This window comes from Eretmochelys imbricata, chromosome 9 (assembly GCF_965152235.1).
Source record: "Eretmochelys imbricata isolate rEreImb1 chromosome 9, rEreImb1.hap1, whole genome shotgun sequence".
Classification (NCBI taxonomy): Eukaryota; Metazoa; Chordata; order Testudines; family Cheloniidae; genus Eretmochelys; species Eretmochelys imbricata.
In genome coordinates this window covers 74,592,087-74,611,874 of record NC_135580.1, presented here as the reverse complement: position 1 = coordinate 74,611,874, position 19,788 = coordinate 74,592,087, and the positions used below count along the sequence as shown (strand labels likewise).

Sequence of the window (19,788 nt, the reverse complement as noted above, 5' to 3'; positions counted from 1 at the left end):
TCAAAAGCCTACTAAAATAGTTTTATTTCAATGTGCTTTTTTACTCATTTCAGACAACAGAATAATACGTCTGTTTTTATCCATTATTTCTTCTTGATTTTAGGACACATACCCCTACATGTTCTCATATTGTATCTTTAAATACTCCATAAATTATATCTATATATTTAACCACAGTAACACAAGTTACTGCCTGTTTTTTTATAAAAGAGATAGGTCATCTTTTGACCATACATATTACTCAAACATATAAAATTCAGTTTTTACTTTATTTCATTTCAGAAGTCAGAATGCCCTCCCTTTTTAAGCACTGACCCATTAGCACTATGCCAGATTAGCTGCATTATAACACATCCACAAAAACCTAACAGCTTTGTTCCAAGTGTTTGGATTAAAATGTACATCCTTTATAGGTTTCCTGTAATGGATAGCTATATCAGAAGAACAGATCTATAGTTCTTTCTAACACTCCTCCTCAGAAGCCATCATACACTCCAGTCCCCATTAATATAGGTAAATTAGTGGGGACACTCCACCCGACTCTCGTTGTGAGAGAGAGAGAGAGAGAGAGTGTGTGCGCGCGCATTTTATTTTTAGAAATGGAGGTACTGGTGAACCACAACCACAAATAACTTCAGCATGTGGGGCAGGAGATCGTCCACTTGGAATCCACACATAGCTAGGGGAGCACGTTACACTAAGAGGTTACTAGTTCTTGACTCTCCCTAGAGCTACATAAAACCTTATACAGACACTCCCCGGGGTTACACAACACCCGACTTATGCAAATTCGTACTTACAGAAAAGTTCCATAAGCCAGACATAGGATTTTCGAGTTGTGGAAATTTTTGAGTAACATACGGGTATATGTTTCCGACTTACACAAAATTTGAGTTATGCAAGGCTTTCTGGAATGGAACGATTGCGTAAATTGGGGGGCATCTGTAGACCTCTGCTGAGACTGGAACCTGATTGGCGGGAGAAGCATGGAAGAAGTCTGGGATCAGCCTGAAACAATAGGCCAAAAACAGTGCAAACTGCCTGTCTTCATTTCAGAGTGTTGATATTTTGCCAACTATTTCACTGATGATTTTAGAACAGGGGTGGGCAAACTATGGCCCACAAGCCGCATCCGGCTCACCAGACCTTTTAATCCGGCCCCTGAGTTCCTACTGGGGAGCAGAGTTGGGAGCTTTCCCCGCTCCGGTGCTCCAGCTGGGGAGCAGGGTCGGTGGCTTGCCTGGCTCTGCTCCACACATGCAGCAGCTCCATTTGGCTTCCGGAAACAGGGGCAGCCAGGGGGCTCCACACGTTGCCCCACCCCAAGGGTTGGCTCTGCAGCTCCCATTGGCCAGGAACTGAGGACGGGGCAGCACGAAGACCAGCATGGTCCCGTCTCTGCGTCGGAGGCAGGGGCAGGACGCTGTTTCCAGGAGCCGCTTCAGGTAAGGGCCACCCGGATCCTGCACCCGAGCCGCCCTCCCCCCCCGATGCCCCAACTGCCTGCCCAAGCCCTGATTGTCCTCCAAACCCTTTGATCCCAGGCTGGAGCATCCTCCTGCAGCCCAAACCTCTCATCCCCAGCCCCACCACAGAATCTGTATCCCCAGCCAGAACCCTCATCCTTCCCGTGAGCCCCAATCCCCTGCCCCAGCCAGCCCTCCATACAATTTCCATGCTGTGATGTGGCCCTCAGGCCAAAAAGTTTGCCCACCCCTGTTTTAGAACCATTCAACCAGGATACTCATCCCCTAGTCTCAGGGCTGGTCTACACACAGTTTTTGCACTGATTTAGCTATACTGGCTTAGAAACCAAGCTACTGCAGTTATATCAATATAGAAGTGTTATCTAGCCCTACCAATAAACACTTTTATACTGACAGAACTGCATCCATACAAGGTCATTACACCAATTTAACTGTATCAGTTTCTAAACCAACATAGTTAAATCAGTGCAAAAACAGAGGTATTGTTTATAAACAAACTGCCTCCCAGGCCTCTTGAAGGCTATAACTGCCAACTGCCCCACTACAGAGTTTCCAAACCCATCAACTTCCACACCCATCCGCCAACCCCATAACTATAATTCAGTTACGTGTTTTCAATACAAAAATTTGCAAGACACTGAATGCTGAAAATTCAAGGTCAAAGTAAAGTAAATAGAAATTGACAGCAAAATAGATATCAGAGTGGTTCCATACTGATTCTATTTGTTTTCGTATTTAATTCATTTTGAACCTCACTTTTTGAGTTTGCCTGCAGCTGCCAAAGAATTTCCTGTCAGCTGCACTGGCCTACCACAGAAACCAGGGAACCTTGCAGTGGAACTTAGGTCCAGCTTGCCATGAAATAAACAAGGCCCCAAAAAAGATTATATTGCTTGAATTTTAGAGATCTTCAAACTTGCCTTCCTTCACCTCAATTAAGAAGATTGCTGTTAAGAGGCAGTACTGATTGCCTATTTTGTCCAAAAGAATGTTGCCTACAATAGGGGCTTTGCAGGTGAGGATAGTTCAATGCAAAGTAAATACAAAAAAAAAAAAAAAGCAGGTTGGGGAAATAATGAGGGACTCTCTATAGAGATGTATAGGAATCTTCGAGGAGGAAAGAAGAGTTCGTCAGTGATCCAGAGATTACAGCAAAGAACCGTAAACCCGGAGAATCCTAACAGTAATTCAACAATGCAAATACATTAACCATTGTGACCTTCCATTCTATTCAGGTTCATAAGAATCTGAATGCCTCTTCTCATTATGCGACATGACTAGGATGTGTAATGTGTGGGTTTCTTTCTTTGTCTTCCCAAGGAGAAACTGTGTGGTCTCCCCACACCACCAATAATTTAATATAGTATATGTACACTGCTGTCTGTTTATGCTAGCAAAAGCAAGGCTGAAGTACGCTTTGACTGGAATATGGTGAAGCTAGTAGTGGTTCTTATTCTTATGGGAGTTCATTCCTGTTTTGGACTGATCCCAAAGAAAACTGTCTCCAAAGAGCTTTACCTTGCAAGAGTCAGTTCCATTGTGCCTGAGTGGCCATGGCTCTTACCACAAAGCAGGAGGTTACCTTTTAGGTATCCTGGGCCCAGATCATTGAGTGTCTTGAAGAGGAGGACGCAGACCTTGAATTTGACATACTATTCAATGGGGAGCCAGTGTAAAGAGCAGAGGACAGGTCTGATGTACTTATGGCAAACCAAGTTACCGAGGAGATGTGCTAATGCATTCTGTACTAGACTAGATGGAGTTTTCTTGAGACTGACAATCTGCACCCAAGTAGATAGAATCACAGGGCTAGAAGGGACCACCAGAGTAACACTGCCGCAATCCATTTGGGAAGTGAGAAATGCATTTTTCATTGATGCCAGGATACCAGCAAAGTGCAACCATCTCTGGGATGAAGGGCAGCACCCATCTGTCTCATAGCACAGTTCACAGCGTAAGGTGAGCGAAACTTTGTAGCCACAGACACTGAGTCAAACCAACAAAGAAATGCCATGAAATCTTTTGGCCTAAACTGTTGCTTGGTCTGAGGAATGGGAGGTGGTGAAAGAAGACACAAAAGGGTCTTCATCCCTTTACTCTGGTGTCTACATACAAAGGCCAGTAATAATAGTCCTTGAACTCCCTTAGCATATGGACTGCTTCCAGCCATCACCAGCATCAGCTACTCTGACAAGACTGGGATAGGATGGGGTGAGTCTAGTCCCATTGCTCCTGATTTCTTACCCATTAGCCAGCAGAACTGTTAGTACAAGGTGGGGGAGGTATACATTGCACCTATTCAAAAGGTAGCAGAATTGTCCTCCAAAATAAATTTGCCCAAAGCTCCTGCAATTCAGGACAGGTTTCAGAATAGCAGTTGTGTTAGTCTGTATTCGCAAAAAGAAAAGGAGTACTTGTGGCTCTAGTACTTAGAGACTAACCAATTTATTTGAGCATCAGGAGAGTGGGGTGGGGCGAGAGAAAACCTGGATTTGTGCTGGAAATGGCCCACCTTGATTATCATATACATTGTAAGGAGAGTGATAACTTTAGATAAGCTATTACCAGCAGGAGAGTAGGGTGGGGGGAGAAAACCTTTTGAAGTTATAAGCACCCATTTTTTCATGGTCTGTGTGTATAAAAACATCCTCACTGCATTTTCCACTTTTATGCATCAGATGAAGTGAGCTGTAGCTCACGAAAGCTTATGCTCAGATAAATTGGTTAGTCTCTAAGGTGCCACAAGTACTCCTTTTCTTTTTGCAATTCAGGACAAGTTCCCTTGCAGGTCTCCTGCAGCTTTGATGCTTCTCCATGACCCACACATGGACCAGCCACAGTCTGACTCTTATCATACACGGAAAGCAGACAGAACCTCTGTTTTTAAGATCTCATTCATAACACACACATACAGTAAACTGCATAGACTTAACCCATCTGTCTGAGAAGGAAGAAGGGCTGAAAGGCCTCTGCTGAGATCTGAACTTGTGTTCAGAGTGTCTTTGTATTCCAGCAATGCTTAGCCCATAACCCCTCACATTGTGATTCCATGTTCTAGGCAAAACTTCAATGCTGTGGCTCAAAAAGACCAACTTCTACCCTTGACTGTGGGCAACTAAAACAGAACTAAGGAATACCAGAATTCCAGCTTCACTCTTGTAGATGGAGTAAAGATAGGGGAGTCTGGAAGTATCATTCTAGTTAACTTATTTTGGTTTAATGGGTACTACAATGTCCATCTCAGAGTGCGAGTGAATAAACTAGAGTAGAGATTTTGCAACACTGTCTTGTTTATCACAGCTGTTGGATGAATACTTGTTTCTTTTTAAACTGCAGAAGTTAAAAACCCACAACACCCAAAAATATCCAAGCTTTCACTCATATCAAAACACAAGTCTCAATAACCTTAATTACATGTGGAGTAGCAGTAACAGCTATGGTTAAGATTATATTACTGTTTCCACTCTAGTTTCTCAATTGTTCAGCTTTGTTTTTTCGAATTTTCACATTTGGGGCTGAAATTTTCCAGGATTTGCTTCTATCTTTGTGATTTTAAAGGAAGTTTTAGCAAGAATGATCCAGTCACTTTAAGAAAAGCAAAACACAACACACATTTCTTCAACTTAAAAATAAAAGACCATACTATAGCTGAAATGGGCAGGAATTTTTCCTGGTCAGAAAAACTTTTTACTGTGCAGCCGCACCTGTATGCCTAGTGCAGCCTTCCTTCTCTGTACATTTTATAAGCTTTGTGAATAAGTTGTGCAAACATAAAAAACAGTTATCCACCTTCGCCTACTGTTGTTCTTCGAGGGGTTTTGTATGTGTCCATTACACTAAGTGTGTGTACCTCCCAGGTACCTGTGCCAGAGGGCTTCCCCTGGCAAGACACATAGGGGCAGCCATGCCTTCACCCTGGTGTTCCTCATGCACCAAGCTGAGAATATTAAGGGGCAGAGCTGCCCTGTGTGTCCTTCAGTTCCTTCGTACCAGACTTTTAGATGATAGACTTCGCTGCATTGCGGAAGGAGGGTGGGTCAGGTAACGGACACATGCAACACATCTCAATGGGTGAAAGGTACACAAAGGTGAGTAATTGTTTTTTCTTCTTTGAGTAACTGCATATGTCTATTACACCAGGTGACTCCCAAGCAGTTTCTGGGGGAGCTAGGAGTCTCAGTGGAAGAGAGACTGCAGAACTGCTTTTCTTACATGAGCATCTTCTCTTGATGTGGTTGTAATGTCTAGCAAAAGTGTGGACTGCAGACCATGTTGACGCTCTATACAGACACCCACGACAGGAACATTTCCCACAAATACTGTACAGACTGAGTGTGCAGAGAGCTTTTCTACAAGCGCGATGTTCTGGATCCTGTAGCGCATAACAATTCAGCTAGTGATCCATTTGGAAAGTTGTACTGTGATAGGATGCCTTCCTATTCATCCTGAGTAGGAGACAAACAACTGGGAAGAGACCCACAAGACTTTGTTCTTTTCAGATAAAAAGCTCGTGCTCAGCAAACATCCAGAGTGCAGAGCTTTTGCTCATCTTTTTGAGTATGAGGCCCTGCAAAGAAGACTGGTAAATATATAGATAGGTTGGGGTGGAATCAGATACTACTTTGGAGAGAAACTTAGGGTTTAGCCTAAACTGTACAGCATTCTTGTAAAAAAACTATACGGACGGTCACTAGAGCATGTAATTCCCCCATTCTTCTTGCTGAGGCAATGGCTATTAGATAGGCCATCTTTGCAGAAAGGTGCAACAAATGGGTAATTAACAGTTCGAAAGGGAGCCCATAAGGGCTCACAACACTAAATTCCAATCCCAATATGAAGCAGGGTCCCTGATAGGAGGGAACAATCTTTCTAGGCCTTTAAGAAACCGTTAAGGTGGTCATAGGATTGGAGAATGCGGTCCCATGACGTGAGAGTGAAACTCCAAAATTGTGACAAGGTGCACTTTTATATAGAGCTGACCACCAACCTTACTCTTAAGTGTAAGAAATAATCAAAAATCTATTGAATAGTAGATTGCATAGGAGACCCAGGGGATATTTACTCCGCAATTAAATGCCCAGATCTAGCCCATGTCAGCTGACTCAGGCTCACGGTGCTCAGGTTGTGGGCTATAAAACTGCAGTGTAGATGTTCAGGCTTGGGCTGGAGCCCAGCTTTGGGACTCCGCAACGGGGAAGGGTCCCAGAGCTCAGGGTCCAGGCGGGACACCAAACATCTACACCACAATTTTACAGCCCCACAGCCAGAGCCCTGTGAGCCTGAGTCAGCTGATATAGGCCAACTGCAGGTGTTTAATTGCAGTGTAGGCATACACACCCAGATAAAGAAATGTTTCCACTTATTAAGGTATGTAGCACTTGCGGATGGTTTCCTACTATTTAAGTAGGACTAACTAAAAACTGAACATTCACTGCAATCTCCACTGAAGGAACAGACAGACAGAATACTCCGATCGAACATGGATGGTAGGAAGGAACTGAAGGATGAGGAAAGCTTCACCCCTTTATAGCTTCAGAGGGAGCACAAGGAGCACCAGTGAATAAATACGGCCACCCCCATGGGCACCATTAGAGAAAACCCTCTGGCACCATTGCATGAGATGCACGCAACCATTGTGTAATGGACACATGCCATCACTCTAATAACTTTGCATACAGAGCATGTAATTTTTCAGTCAAGAATTGGTTAAATCAACCACATTTCACTAGAACACTTAAAAGCATTTCTCTTCAGTGAGGGTTATATTCATGCCACTGTACAGAGAAGTAAGGCTGAACAACACTTACATATCCAGCTAACTCAGCCACATAGGGAAAGTTTTTAAGACAAGAAAGAATGAACGGAGGGATATGTTTTCAGGTAGGATGAGGGCAAATCTCATGGGCACACTTTGGCAAAAATTTTCAAACCTGAATGTTTAAAGTTAGGCAAGTCGGTCCATACCTAGGCAAGGCCATAAGTGCCCTGATTTTTTGAAGGTGCTGAGCACCCATTATACATTAAGTCTGTGCCATCCACTCCCAGCCTCCTCCCCTCACAGGAGACTTGTCAGGAATGTGTCAAGGATGGGAGAGGAGGCCCTCTGGCAATCTCCAGCCAGCAGAGCAGCCCCATGGGGCCACTGCATCCAAAATGTGTAACAGCAGCCCTGAGGCTGCTCTTACTGATGCCAAAGGAGGACAAAGGTGGCCTTAATCGACATTTGCTTTCCCACCTGGGGTCCTGAGCTTGAAGATCAGACTAAGTCATTTCCATTTCTCCTTCTGATGACCTGTTACAGATGGAAACCTAAAACCATACTGAAAGACTTGTGAATATTCTTTTAGAATGAGTGCAATTTATCCATCATGCCACTCAATTAAAATGCAAGCAAGAAAGCAAGTATGTAGGAGTTACTTCAAAATGAACACTAGTATCTGCCACTGAAAATAGTAGTTTAAAAGCTGATGAAGTGTCTAGTGCAGGAATCGGCAACCTTTGGCACGCGGCCTGTCAGGGAAATCCGCTGGCAGGCCGGGATGGTTTAGTTACCTGCAGCGTCCGCAGGTTCAGCTGATCGCAGCTCCCACTGGCCGCAGTTCGCCGTTCCAGCCCAATGGGGGCTGCAGGAAGTGGTGCGGACCAAAGGATGCGCTGGCCGCCACTTCCTGTGGCCCCCATTGGTCTGGAATGCCAAACCGCAGCCAGTGGGAGCTGCGATCGGCCGAACCTGCGGACACTGCTGGTAAACAAACTGTCCCAGCCAGCCAGCGAATTTCCCTGATGGGCCGCGTGCCAAAGGTTGCCAATCCCTGATCTAGTGTTAAAGCTGTAGATCATAAGAAAAAATTAGTTGTTCAGATGAAACTACATTTCTCACCTAAATTCCCAGGGTTTGTTTTTCATACCAGGTCCTCCATGTGTGTACATACAAACTTGCCACTAGTGTACACAAATGACAGAAGCATCAGCATATATAATCCACATATTTAATATCCAACAATTTTATTTATTTTCTTCTTCTGTAAATTACCAATTACTTATATTAGGTTAAAACTCTCAAGGGAAACAGATCTCACAGGAAGCACCAATAGGATTTCCAATCTACAGCCCATGGGTGTGGAAAAGGACTGTGGTTTTGACTCTAGATCAGTTCCTCAGAAGGGCCTGTGGATACTATTATAGATAGCAGAAAGTCAAATGACATAAGTCTACAAGGAAACTCCACAACAATATTTTCTATTTTTGCTTTCCTTCCTCATTTTTTATTAGTTTATTAGTTTTATCGGTTTTTAAAGGTGATCTACCAAGAGTATGTATGTGTATTCTTTTTGTGATTATTTCTTATAATGACATGAAGAGGAATCCATCTACTACTCAGGGCACCTTTCACAAACAAACAACGTAGTAGGGGTTTTTTGCTTTCTTTTAAATAGAAATGTTCTGTCTGAAACACATGAGGAGTCTTAATTCTTCTCTGTCCACGGAGGTCTCCTCGGACAGATGCGGATTGTGAACTTTCTTTGCCCTTAACTGAAGGGATCGGGTGTTGAATGTTTAATATATTACCTCCCGAAAGTTTCAGATATTTGAACTAAACAGATGTTACATATAGCCTACTATTTTTCTCGATTGCAAAGTTATTTTTTGCTTTAGAGATAATCTGAGGGCTTATCCACACATAGACTTGTTCCTGAATAATCAGGAACAGCTAATTGGGAACAACTCCATGTGGAAACAACCCCTAAATTTAAAGGCTGCCAGAAATACCACTTCAAATTAAGTTCAACTGTACACGCTAAAAACCTACTAACACTGTACAGCCTTCTGTTTTTCTCCAATTTCTCTCTACACAACTCTATTTAGAACCCCACCCTAGATTATTCTAAATCACAACACAAAATTAGATATTTTGTTTTCCTACCACATGTTCAGACAAATACAAATTATTTTGTCCTTTTCTTGAATCTCATTAGAAGACAATTTGCCTTGTGTGAGATTATGTGAAAGATGGGAAACTGAGGTCATTCATTAGACTAGTAAATCTGCAACAGTCAAAAATGGTTTACAAAGCATCTTCAACTGCACTGATTCAGGCTATTTAACAACACAGATTAATAGCAAGATAGTTAACCAAGGTTACTAAACAGCAGTCTTGGCACACACATTATTGTATGTCCAGAGCAGATTTACAGTTACTACATAAGCTAAAACATTTATGGATCTACATCAGCACATTTTAGTTCCTGTACATGCCAAGCTAATCTACAATCTAAGATTTCAGTTCATGTAAATTAAAATGAAATAAAGCAAAATAAATAAAAACAGAAGAATATTTCAAAGCTTATTTAAAGGATTATCTAAGATTTAGGAGAATAAGAACTTTACATTACTTTTAAACTAATTTTAGAAACTGTAGGTAAAAAGTTTCATTTTGAGGGAGCTCTCTTGGAGGGAGCTTCGTTGCTCTTTCCATTAGCAGGGCTTTAAAAAAAAAAATGAAAACAAAGTCTTATGCTGCATTTCTAAAGAACTGTGCTGAGCTATTTTTCACTCCACTGGGTTTCCCAGTTGCTCTTTGTGACATCAGTCTGTCACTAGAGTTATTCTACCGTTGAAAATCTACTGCATTCTGACTTACAGAGGGAGGACTGCTAATAGTGACTTTAAAGTATCTCACTATTACATTGTTTCTGAAACTGACTGCTGTAAATTATGCAACCTACTGTAAAACAAATTAGCTTCTCTGTAGATAGCAGTAATGAAAGCCAAAGCAGGGACATACAGACAAGTTAAACCTACATTTAAAAGAACCCCTCAGCTTTCTACCCCTGGTGAAGTAGCCTATCAGAAGACAGAGATCTTGCCATGGGCCCCAAACCTCACTTTTTTTTTTTTTAAATATATATAAAACATGAGCTTTTTGATTAGATGGGAAACGAATGCTAGAGCTGAGCACCTCACCATCAACCTTGTGATGCTTAACTCTAGGGACTGTAACTCCAATCGTCACAGTGGTACATGAGGAAAACAATGGTTTCTGAGGCCATTACACAAAACTAATCCATCTTGACATTATATTTATGGAACACGATTATTCCCCAGGAAAATAATGCCAGAGAATATTCCTGCACATTCCAAGAGCAGGAAATCAGGAGAAGAGCTACGTCAGTTTTAGTTTCATTCAGAAAATTATTTTTTATAAATATGTGCATACACGTGCACACATGCAGTCAGGGTCAGCTCAGGAGACTGAGGACTTCTCTACACTGCAGTGTTAGCTAGAAATATAACTTGAGTGCTGCCCCATACCAGATTCCCACTCATGCACAAAAATTTCCAGCTCAAGTGCTGACTGACCCATCAGAGGGTATATGAATTGTTAATCATGTCTATTATGGTAGTGCCAACCAACCGCGAACAGGGCCCCATTGTTGAAAGCACTGTACAAAATACAGAGTAGTACATGGCTCCTTTCCCGGAGAGCTTACAAAAAAGCATGAGTCCTGCTAACGATGCAGCTACTCTGTGCTGCTCATACTACCACTTTGTGCTGCTCAGATGTTGTTTTGCAGTGTTACCACGCTCATTTGAACTAAGGAAACTCGAGAGTAGTTACCGAAGTGTAGAGAACTCAAGCTAACATTGCAGTGAAGACAAATCTTGAAGCAAAAACATTCTTGTGACAAGAGTAGTAAAGATATGAAACACGTGTGTTTATTAAGCCATGTCGGAGATAAATGGACTGTGGAAATTTCCTCCTGTAGGCACTGGCAGCCACTACAGAAATGAACCAGCTCAATTTTGAGTTAATTAAATACTTACTCTATGTGGGAACAATGGATGCAGTCAAATTGGATGGGTCATTAACAGCAAACAGGGAAATACTTACATGTCTTTTGTAAGTGAGGGATGGGGAGAAAATGAAGTTAACTGTCCTTTCTGGTTTGTCAGACAACTTTTTAACCGTGCACTCTCACATCCCTGACCATCCTATTACATGCCCAAAGCCCCTTTATACCCTCATATTGTATCCTTTCACCATTTCTAGTATAAGCTACGTTCCTATATAAAGTACCCTTGATACTATCCCATACTCTTCATATTGTGTTACTCCACAACATGTGCAACCATTATCCACCTACACCAGAACACACCCTCCTGCAGATTGCTCTCCCTTTGTATCATTATCTCATCTCCTATCCTTCATATATTGGCTAAGAACGATCATTCTGATATCCTACCTTCTCACTAATGAGATCACAACATATCTATCTTACCCTCTACATACATTCTATAAACACCCACCCTTCTAACCACTATTTCACTGTGAACCACAATACATCCTATCCCTTGAACATTTTGAAGTCTAAAAACAGCACTATACTTCTCTTGATCTTATGCCTGACATGGATTCAAACACCCCTTTAACCATACAGAATCCATACAACCATTCTAACCCTCTCTGCAAATATTGCCCCCTAAATATCTCATTGTCCCAAAGGCTAGAACTATTTACTCTACACAGCAGGGGAAGCTCCCACTTTTCCCCCATAGTGTGGAATGCAACTTACTAGGGATTGTCTTGTGCCCACCTGCCCTCCCAAGCAGGATAGCATAAAGCCCGTCTGGCAACTACAGCAATTGATTACATGAAAAAGCAATTAGACAAGTATTTAATTAATTTTAGCTGTCTTTTAATGTAATTTAGCAGCTGAGAATGAGGATGACAGGCAATATCATAGGCCTGATCAAATCCCATTTAAGTCAATGGAAAAACTCCCATTGACTTCAATGGATTTCGGAGCAGGCCACATGTGACTCACTGAACATCTGTAGTCTGCCAGAAAGTCCTCCATGGCCCATCACTGGAACTGCTAACAGACATCAAAGAAACTGGCATGTGCTTACAATATGAAAAACATTTTTCCCCCTATTTTAATCATTTTTCAAATGTGAAATTCAACCGTTTTCATGCTTATCACAAGCTCAGACTAATTTTATGTGTAGAGTGCACAGCATAATAGAATATAAGGGCAAAGTTATTAAAAATGTGGAATGTCTCTGAATTATCCAGCTCACAACATTTAGGTTTAGGGTTTTTTTAAATTTTTTTTAAAAACTACAATGTTTTACTAAAAATTCCTTTGTGTAAAGCATATCTATTTCTCATCTTTATCTTAAAGTTCTTTTTATGCTTTGGGAAACATGTAAGCACGAACAGCTGTCTCTAACTTTTTATCTTTAAAAAGTAATATTAGATGTATTAAATAGAGGTGCTTTTATATCTAGTTAGGATTTACTGATGGCTGAATTGATACATTCTATCACTCAGAACCTTACTACATGTAAATAACTGAGAGCAAATATTTTTCCTCCCACTGTTATACCGCAACACTGACCCTGATTATTTTAGAAAAATAGACTTTGAGCTGGAAGACAAGAAAGTTATGACATTTTCAATAAAAGTTCGTAAATATGAACAGAAGTATAGTTTTATACTATATTTAGGAATGCCTTATGACTTCAGAACACCAATCTGGTTGATTTCGCTTAATAGGAAACGGTATAAAAACTAAAATGTGGATAAAAAATACACCTGAGATAACTATGACATACATTTTAGACTAAATCCTGCTTCTCATATTTTATATATAGACATACAGATAGGATCTAGCAGGCTGACAAACTAGGATTTGTCTCCTTATGAGTTTAGTTTTCCCTCTCTGAATTTTTGAGTCATGACCAGCCTTTGTTTCATTTTTAACACAAATCACATCAAGTCTTGCAGTCTTTACTCATGGAAATAATCCCTATTTGTGCACTTCAGATACTTGGACTACTTACATGTGCAAAGGTGGCATGATGGGACCTAGGATTTCAATTTTGGGCTTTTAACACACTAGATACTGTACAGCTATTTATGGGGTATATTTACAGGCTACTGTTTGTGGCTACTATGAACAAAAAATAAAATAAATCAAAAAACACACATTTCTGTTTTACCAAATACTCAAAGTGACATTTTTCTAGAGGTCATTCAATTTTTTTTTAAATGTGTTTTCATGCCTTTACTTAGCTCATTTGCTGCTTCAAGTGAAATGTACTTACTGCTCTTTTTCTGGAACACCCTGTAATCCAAGGCACAGTGAGGTTTCCTGAAATCTGTGGAAGCAAAAAAACAATTACCAATAAGGCACACTCTCAGACTGCTGGTATGGCAAATAATACTATGTACACAGCTTTTGCATGACTTGTGCAAAATAATCCAGCTTCAAGAGTGTGTATTCATTGTGATAAGTGTCTATAAACATGAGTCCAGATCTAAATACTCTTCCTTTCTGCTTAAGAAAAATGCTTGCAAGATTTTCAGAGGGGGCCAAATTCTGTGTGTTATTCATGTGAGTAGCCTGATTACTGTGGGACTCCTTTGACAAGTTAGGTGAGCAGAGTTGCTCTTATTGAACTAAAGTTTCAGGACTAACTTTGTCCTATATTATAGTAACACCAGTCCTAAAACGTTTTTTTTTAAATGATGTGGAAATCAAAACATTTACAGAGCCCTTACTAAAAGAGTATCAAATTTATTCTGTAGCACTGGCCAAAATACATTTTTTATTATAGTCTGTAGAACAGAACTACTAAATTAAATCAACAGCCAGCCAATCTCCCGTTAATAAAAGTGGCCACAATACTGAGTGCTGCTGAGCACCTACTACTATCATTGAAAAAAGAAAAGGAGTACTTGTGGCACCTTAGAGACTAACCAATTTATTTGAGCATAAGTTTTCGTGAGCTACAGCTCACTTCATCGGATGCATACTGTGGAAAGTGTAGAAGATCTTTTTATACACACAAAGCATGAAAAAATACCTCCCCCCACCCCACTCTCCTGCTGGTAATAGCTTATCTAAAGTGATCACTCTCCTTACAATGTGTATGATAATCAAGGTGGGCCATTTCCAGTACAAATCCAGGGTTTAACAAGAACGTCTGGGGGGGGGTAGTAGGAAAAAACAAGGGGAAATAGGTTACCTTGCATAATGACTTAGCCACTCCGGGGGGGGGGGGGACCTGGATTTGTGCTGGAAATGGCCCAACTTGATTATCATACACATTGTAAGGAGAGTGATCACTTTAGATAAGCTATTACCAGCAGGAGAGTGGGGTGGGGGGAGGTATTTTTTCATGCTTTGTGTGTATAAAAAGATCTTCTACACTTTCCACAGTATGCATCTGATGAAGTGAGCTCACAAAAGCTTATGCTCAAATAAATTTGTTAGTCTCTAAGGTGCCACAAGTACTCCTTTTCTTTTTGCGAATACAGACTAACACGGCTGTTACTCTGAATACTATCATTGAGTTACAAAGATTTAGCACCTCGTTGGATCGGGCCCAGTGGGAGATTTGCATAAAGACTATGGGTAGAATATGGTCCTCAGTAATAACTATTATTTAAGGGCCAATTTGTTCAGTCAGTTATATGGATGCAACTTTCATTTATTGTAGTTGAAGATGCACCAGTGGAACTGAGAGCAGAAAGCAGAATTTGGCTCTTAATAAAGCTACTGTTGCACGTGGCAGGAAAAAAGGATACAAAGCACTAAAATCAGTATCACTTCTGCCCTTTGTATATACGACTAGTGGCATGTGCCATTACCCAATTTCAACGCACAATTACAGTAACTGCAAGTTAGGCAAAGTTGTACACCCAAATTATTTTAAATTTTCTTGTTTTTAAAGTGTCACTGTTAGGTTTCAGAAGTAACACCTCAACAAGATGAAAGTAAAAGTCAAAATTTGGAAAATAGTTGTTTCAGGCTAAGACAAAGTTACATGACACATTCAGATGAGGCCTAGAAATCTGAAATGAAAACTTGAATTCTACATCATTTGAGTTTGTCATAGAGGCCCATCAAGCAGGCTGGATCTGGCTCATGGGCCAAGTGAATGAAACCACTCACTGCCGAAACACACCTTCCAATTGTATCTGTTATGTGTACTGCTTTTCGTGTAATGTTCCAGGAACATTAATAAATGTACCAGATCCAGAACAGGTGGTTTTCAGCATCAAACTTTTCTAGATAGCAGAAATTTGCATTTTAGAGTAATAAGTGATCTTTTTCAGGGGATCTCTCCTCTTGATCACCACAAATTCCCACCCTTCCAAAGAGGCATTTGCTTACATAAACCTGAAGTGTACTTCTTTCTCTCTCTGACTGAAACATGCAGGGTATGAAATAACATTCTAGGCTGGTTTTAGATTCTGGTACAAGCATTTTTTATGCACAACAGAAACTGAAGAGACTCTCAAACAGTTCAATAAAAGGAAGACAAGAAATCCATCATAGGTTTAATCCACCTATTTCAAAATATGGTAAATATAATATTTCCCTCTGAATTATACTCATCATTAAAAACATTTACTAATTTCTGAACAAATGCATATCCAAAAATATAATTATATCTTCCTCAGCTAAAAGTTTATCCTTTGTACTTGCTACCTAAGACACTTCTGTACAGAAAAATACACTTTAAGATTCTCCAAACTTCCTGTTTAGCCAGCCGTCTTCTAGCTTGATTAGGATGCCCACTCACTTTGGACCACAATGGGGTAGGGTTGCCAACTCTGTAATATTTAAAAACGTGACACTCCAGCAGGAGTGCTGGAACACCCCCATCACCACCTCTTCCCCGCGAGGTCCCGCCCCTGCTCCATCTCTTCCCCCAAGGCCTCGCCTCCATTTGCTCTCTTCCCCCCGCGGAGGGACTCGCCTGCAGAGCCGGGGCTGGGAGCTGCAGCTGCCCAACACAGGTAGGAGGCGGCCCTGGCTGAGTAGGGGCTGGCGCGGGTAATGACCCGGTGCCTCCCCACCTGCAGTAACTGGACTTTGGGTATCCACTGTGGCGGTCCGCTTTTCAACCGGACTTTCCGGTCGAAACCCAGACACCTGGCCACCCTATAAGGGGAGGGAAAGAGGAAAGTCAACATCACCAGTGTTTTTGTCAAAATACCATTCTGTGGTTGCTGCATGCACACATTGTCCTTTTCACAGATTCTAAGGCCAGAAGGGATTATTGTGAACATCTAGTCTAACCTCTTGTACAACACAGGCCATAGAACTTCCCCAAAATAATTTCCAGAACATCTCTCTTAAAAAAAAAATTCTTGATTTTAAAATGGTCAGTGATGGAGAATCTACCACAATCCTTGGTAAACTGTATCAATGATTGCTTACTTTCACCATTATGTAAGGTAAAGGCAATGTTTGTATTTACATAGTATCTGCAGTTTGTCAGGTAGGGTTTTCAATACAAAACAAGAAGAAAAAAAAATCAAGAATTTAAAGATACTATGTATATTTTTAACATTTGTCCACCAATTCATTTTAACATAATTTTAAGAAGCTAAACCAAACTGTTATACTGCTTATGTGATTCACATTAATTTTTAGGTGCTAAACTGCAGTACTCATACTCATGAAGAACAGTATCTAGCTCCTTGAGCAATCACACTGGATTTAAATGGGACTACTCAATGTGAGTAAGAGTATCAGAACCTGGCCCTACATTAACACAGTAGTATGAATAGACAAATACATAAAAGCTGATATTTACAGAGAACTGTCCTAATTGACATAAATCACGTTAGACAATAAAAGGCCCCACACCATACTTGTTTTGCTTAAAAAAAAAAAAAAAAAAAAAAAAGCACCATTCTCTACTACAGGTGGTGTTTTCAATTTCTATATCTGTCAGTCTACTGTTAATTTCAGATAAATCTAGAATGTCTATCTTGACATTTTCATGTGTTCAACAACTCTTCATAAGAAAAATAAAGTGGGACCAGTTCTTTTTTTCAAAAAGAATGTAGAAAACATAACCCATAATTGCCATATCACTAAATAAACTAATAGCTTTATAACTAACATTTTAAAGAGGTATCCCAGCCCTCCTCTGTACCTAGCTGCAATGTTTTACGTTTTCATGTACAAAATAAGGGCAAATTACAGACAGCACAGTACAGGATTAACAATAATGTTTCCAAACAAGGAAAGCTAATGTATTAAACAAAAAAGCATCCCATGTTCATTTACATTTAGCTAAAATGAAATCCTAACATTTTCTACAAAGAAGCTTAAATACATAATTTCACTTTATTCCCTCCTCCCAGCCCCCAAATAAAAGTCAGACATTAATTTAGTCCTGCAAGTCATGCAACTTGGTAAAATTGCCTTGCTCCATGTTAAAAAAGTCTTAAGACACTGATTACTCATTTTTAATAGTTTGAGCAGAAAATTTCTGATGAATAAATAACTGGATAAATAATTCCAAGGAACCCCTTTGTGTCATAAAAATTGATTATTACATTTGTTCTTATGTTAGATTAGCATGAATTTGATTAAATGATTTCAATTGGGGAGGTTATGACTAATTGCTTATTAGATATCCCACCAACGTTTAACAGTAATGAATTCATCACTTCTTGCTCTCAATTGCTACCTGTTATAATAACTGAGCATTCAAACAATTCAGTAACTCAAGCTTCATATGTTCTGAATCTGAAGGATTTCCCAGGAATTTAAGAATAAGGATATTCATTCCCAGGTTGATGGATTAAATTATATTACACTTGAGCAAAAACATGAACAATAAATGACTGCATGTGCTAGAGTGTCAGACCACAAAAATCTAAAATCTTTTTCTTTTTTTCCAGGTTCTTTCTAATGCCTCTTCAAAAGAACAATAAAAGCTGACACTGAAAAACCATTACCAAAATATGCTTTATGTTCCCTCAAGCTTTTAATATGTAAAAGCATAATATGTCATAAATATTCATGAAAGTAGATTTTCTTAATGGGATACCATCCTAGCTCTTAGCCAAAAAGCCAGCCTATCTTGGCAGTTTTCTCACTATGAAATTATTGCCATCAAGAAATACCCTCTGTGGGGAAAGGGTCAGAGATGGAATTGGTTACTCACTTGTTGGGGTGCTCTACTATCCAATGATGCATGTGATTTTAAAGGATAATCAGAGCTTTAGACATGTGCCTTTTTGTTTTAAGTATTAAAAACAGATCAAATTTAAAAGTGGATCCTTGCCACGTACAAAAATGTATATAAGAAAATAATCAACACATAAATTACTGCAGTGCATAAGTAAAGTTAAGTGGTAAATGTTCTAGAAGCCCCACTTGAGGAAGTGGTAGGCTGCCTGTGACTCAGGAACCTCTTGGTGCCAAATGGCAGAAGGCATAGGGCTGCATATGGTTTGGGATCCCCTGGGTCTGGTAGCTCCATATTTCTTTCAAAGAGTGTCATGTAAGGTCTCTACTGAAAGCCTCTTTCACACTGATCATCACTGAAAAGTGCATGTACAGTAATATGTATATATGCTGAAAACTGTGTTCTTAAGGCAAACGAGACAGGTCACCAGAAGGTGATAAATTGGTTCTGTTCAGGCAAGAGATAACAGACACTTATCTTCATAGGAGACATTTGTGTGTCTTACAAGAGAAGTCTGATGGAACACGGTATCACCAGCTAATCAAGATTGCAAAGTTTACAAGAGACCACAAAATCTACAGGAAGAAATACATGACAGCAGGGTTGCCAGTTTATGACTAAGATCAAAGAATTAGTTTGGTATATCAGAAGAATGCAAGGAGACACACAATAATTTTCACCTAGGGAGTACGCTGACAGTGGGCTTGCTTCATGAACAAAAAATCACAACCCTGGCTTTAATACACTGGAAGGATTTTGGGTGAGCTTTTGCTCTTATGACATAATGTCTTATTAGTTAAGTTTAGGCTGTAAGTTTAGTAGGCAATTTTATTTCATCTGTAACGCTCTGTTTCCAGTGTTTATGATTGCTATCATTGGAATCTCTGTTCTTTGTTAAATAAACTTACACTTGCTTTCTCCGTAAACAAATCTAAGTGCTATGTGATAAGCAGAACTGTGCTCTACAGCTTAACTAGTAAGCTGTGGTATACTGTTCCTTTAGAAACAGAGGACCTGGGAATTCTGAAAGTGTCCTGAGTAGCAGGGGCTAGGAAACTCCAGGGAGACGCTCAGAAGTTGGAGTGTGCCTATCATTAACCTGCAAAGAGAAAGCGGGACCTGTGGAGGCCTCGAATGCAGGGCCTGCGACGCCAGAGCCTGGTGGTGATGGGGAACTGACTCACTGCAGACACCGACAAGGCTTCCTTATATTAAGGGCAGGTGGTAGTGAAATGCCTCCCAACCCTGTGTACCCCCAGAAAGCATCATAGTACTCAGCTCCCAAAAACCAGCA

General features: G+C 40.4%; 1 protein-coding gene across 3 annotated transcripts in view; it reads right to left on the bottom strand.

Annotated features, from left to right (window-relative positions):
• Positions 1-19,788, bottom strand: part of HDX (highly divergent homeobox) — an 83,369-nt gene that overhangs the window by 35,429 nt on the left and 28,152 nt on the right. For all 3 annotated transcript variants that reach the window (XM_077827036.1, XM_077827038.1, XM_077827037.1), the window contains one exon: positions 13,599-13,652. In XM_077827036.1, coding sequence (XP_077683162.1) covers positions 13,599-13,652 — 54 coding nt within the window. The remainder of the gene's footprint in view (positions 1-13,598; positions 13,653-19,788) is intronic.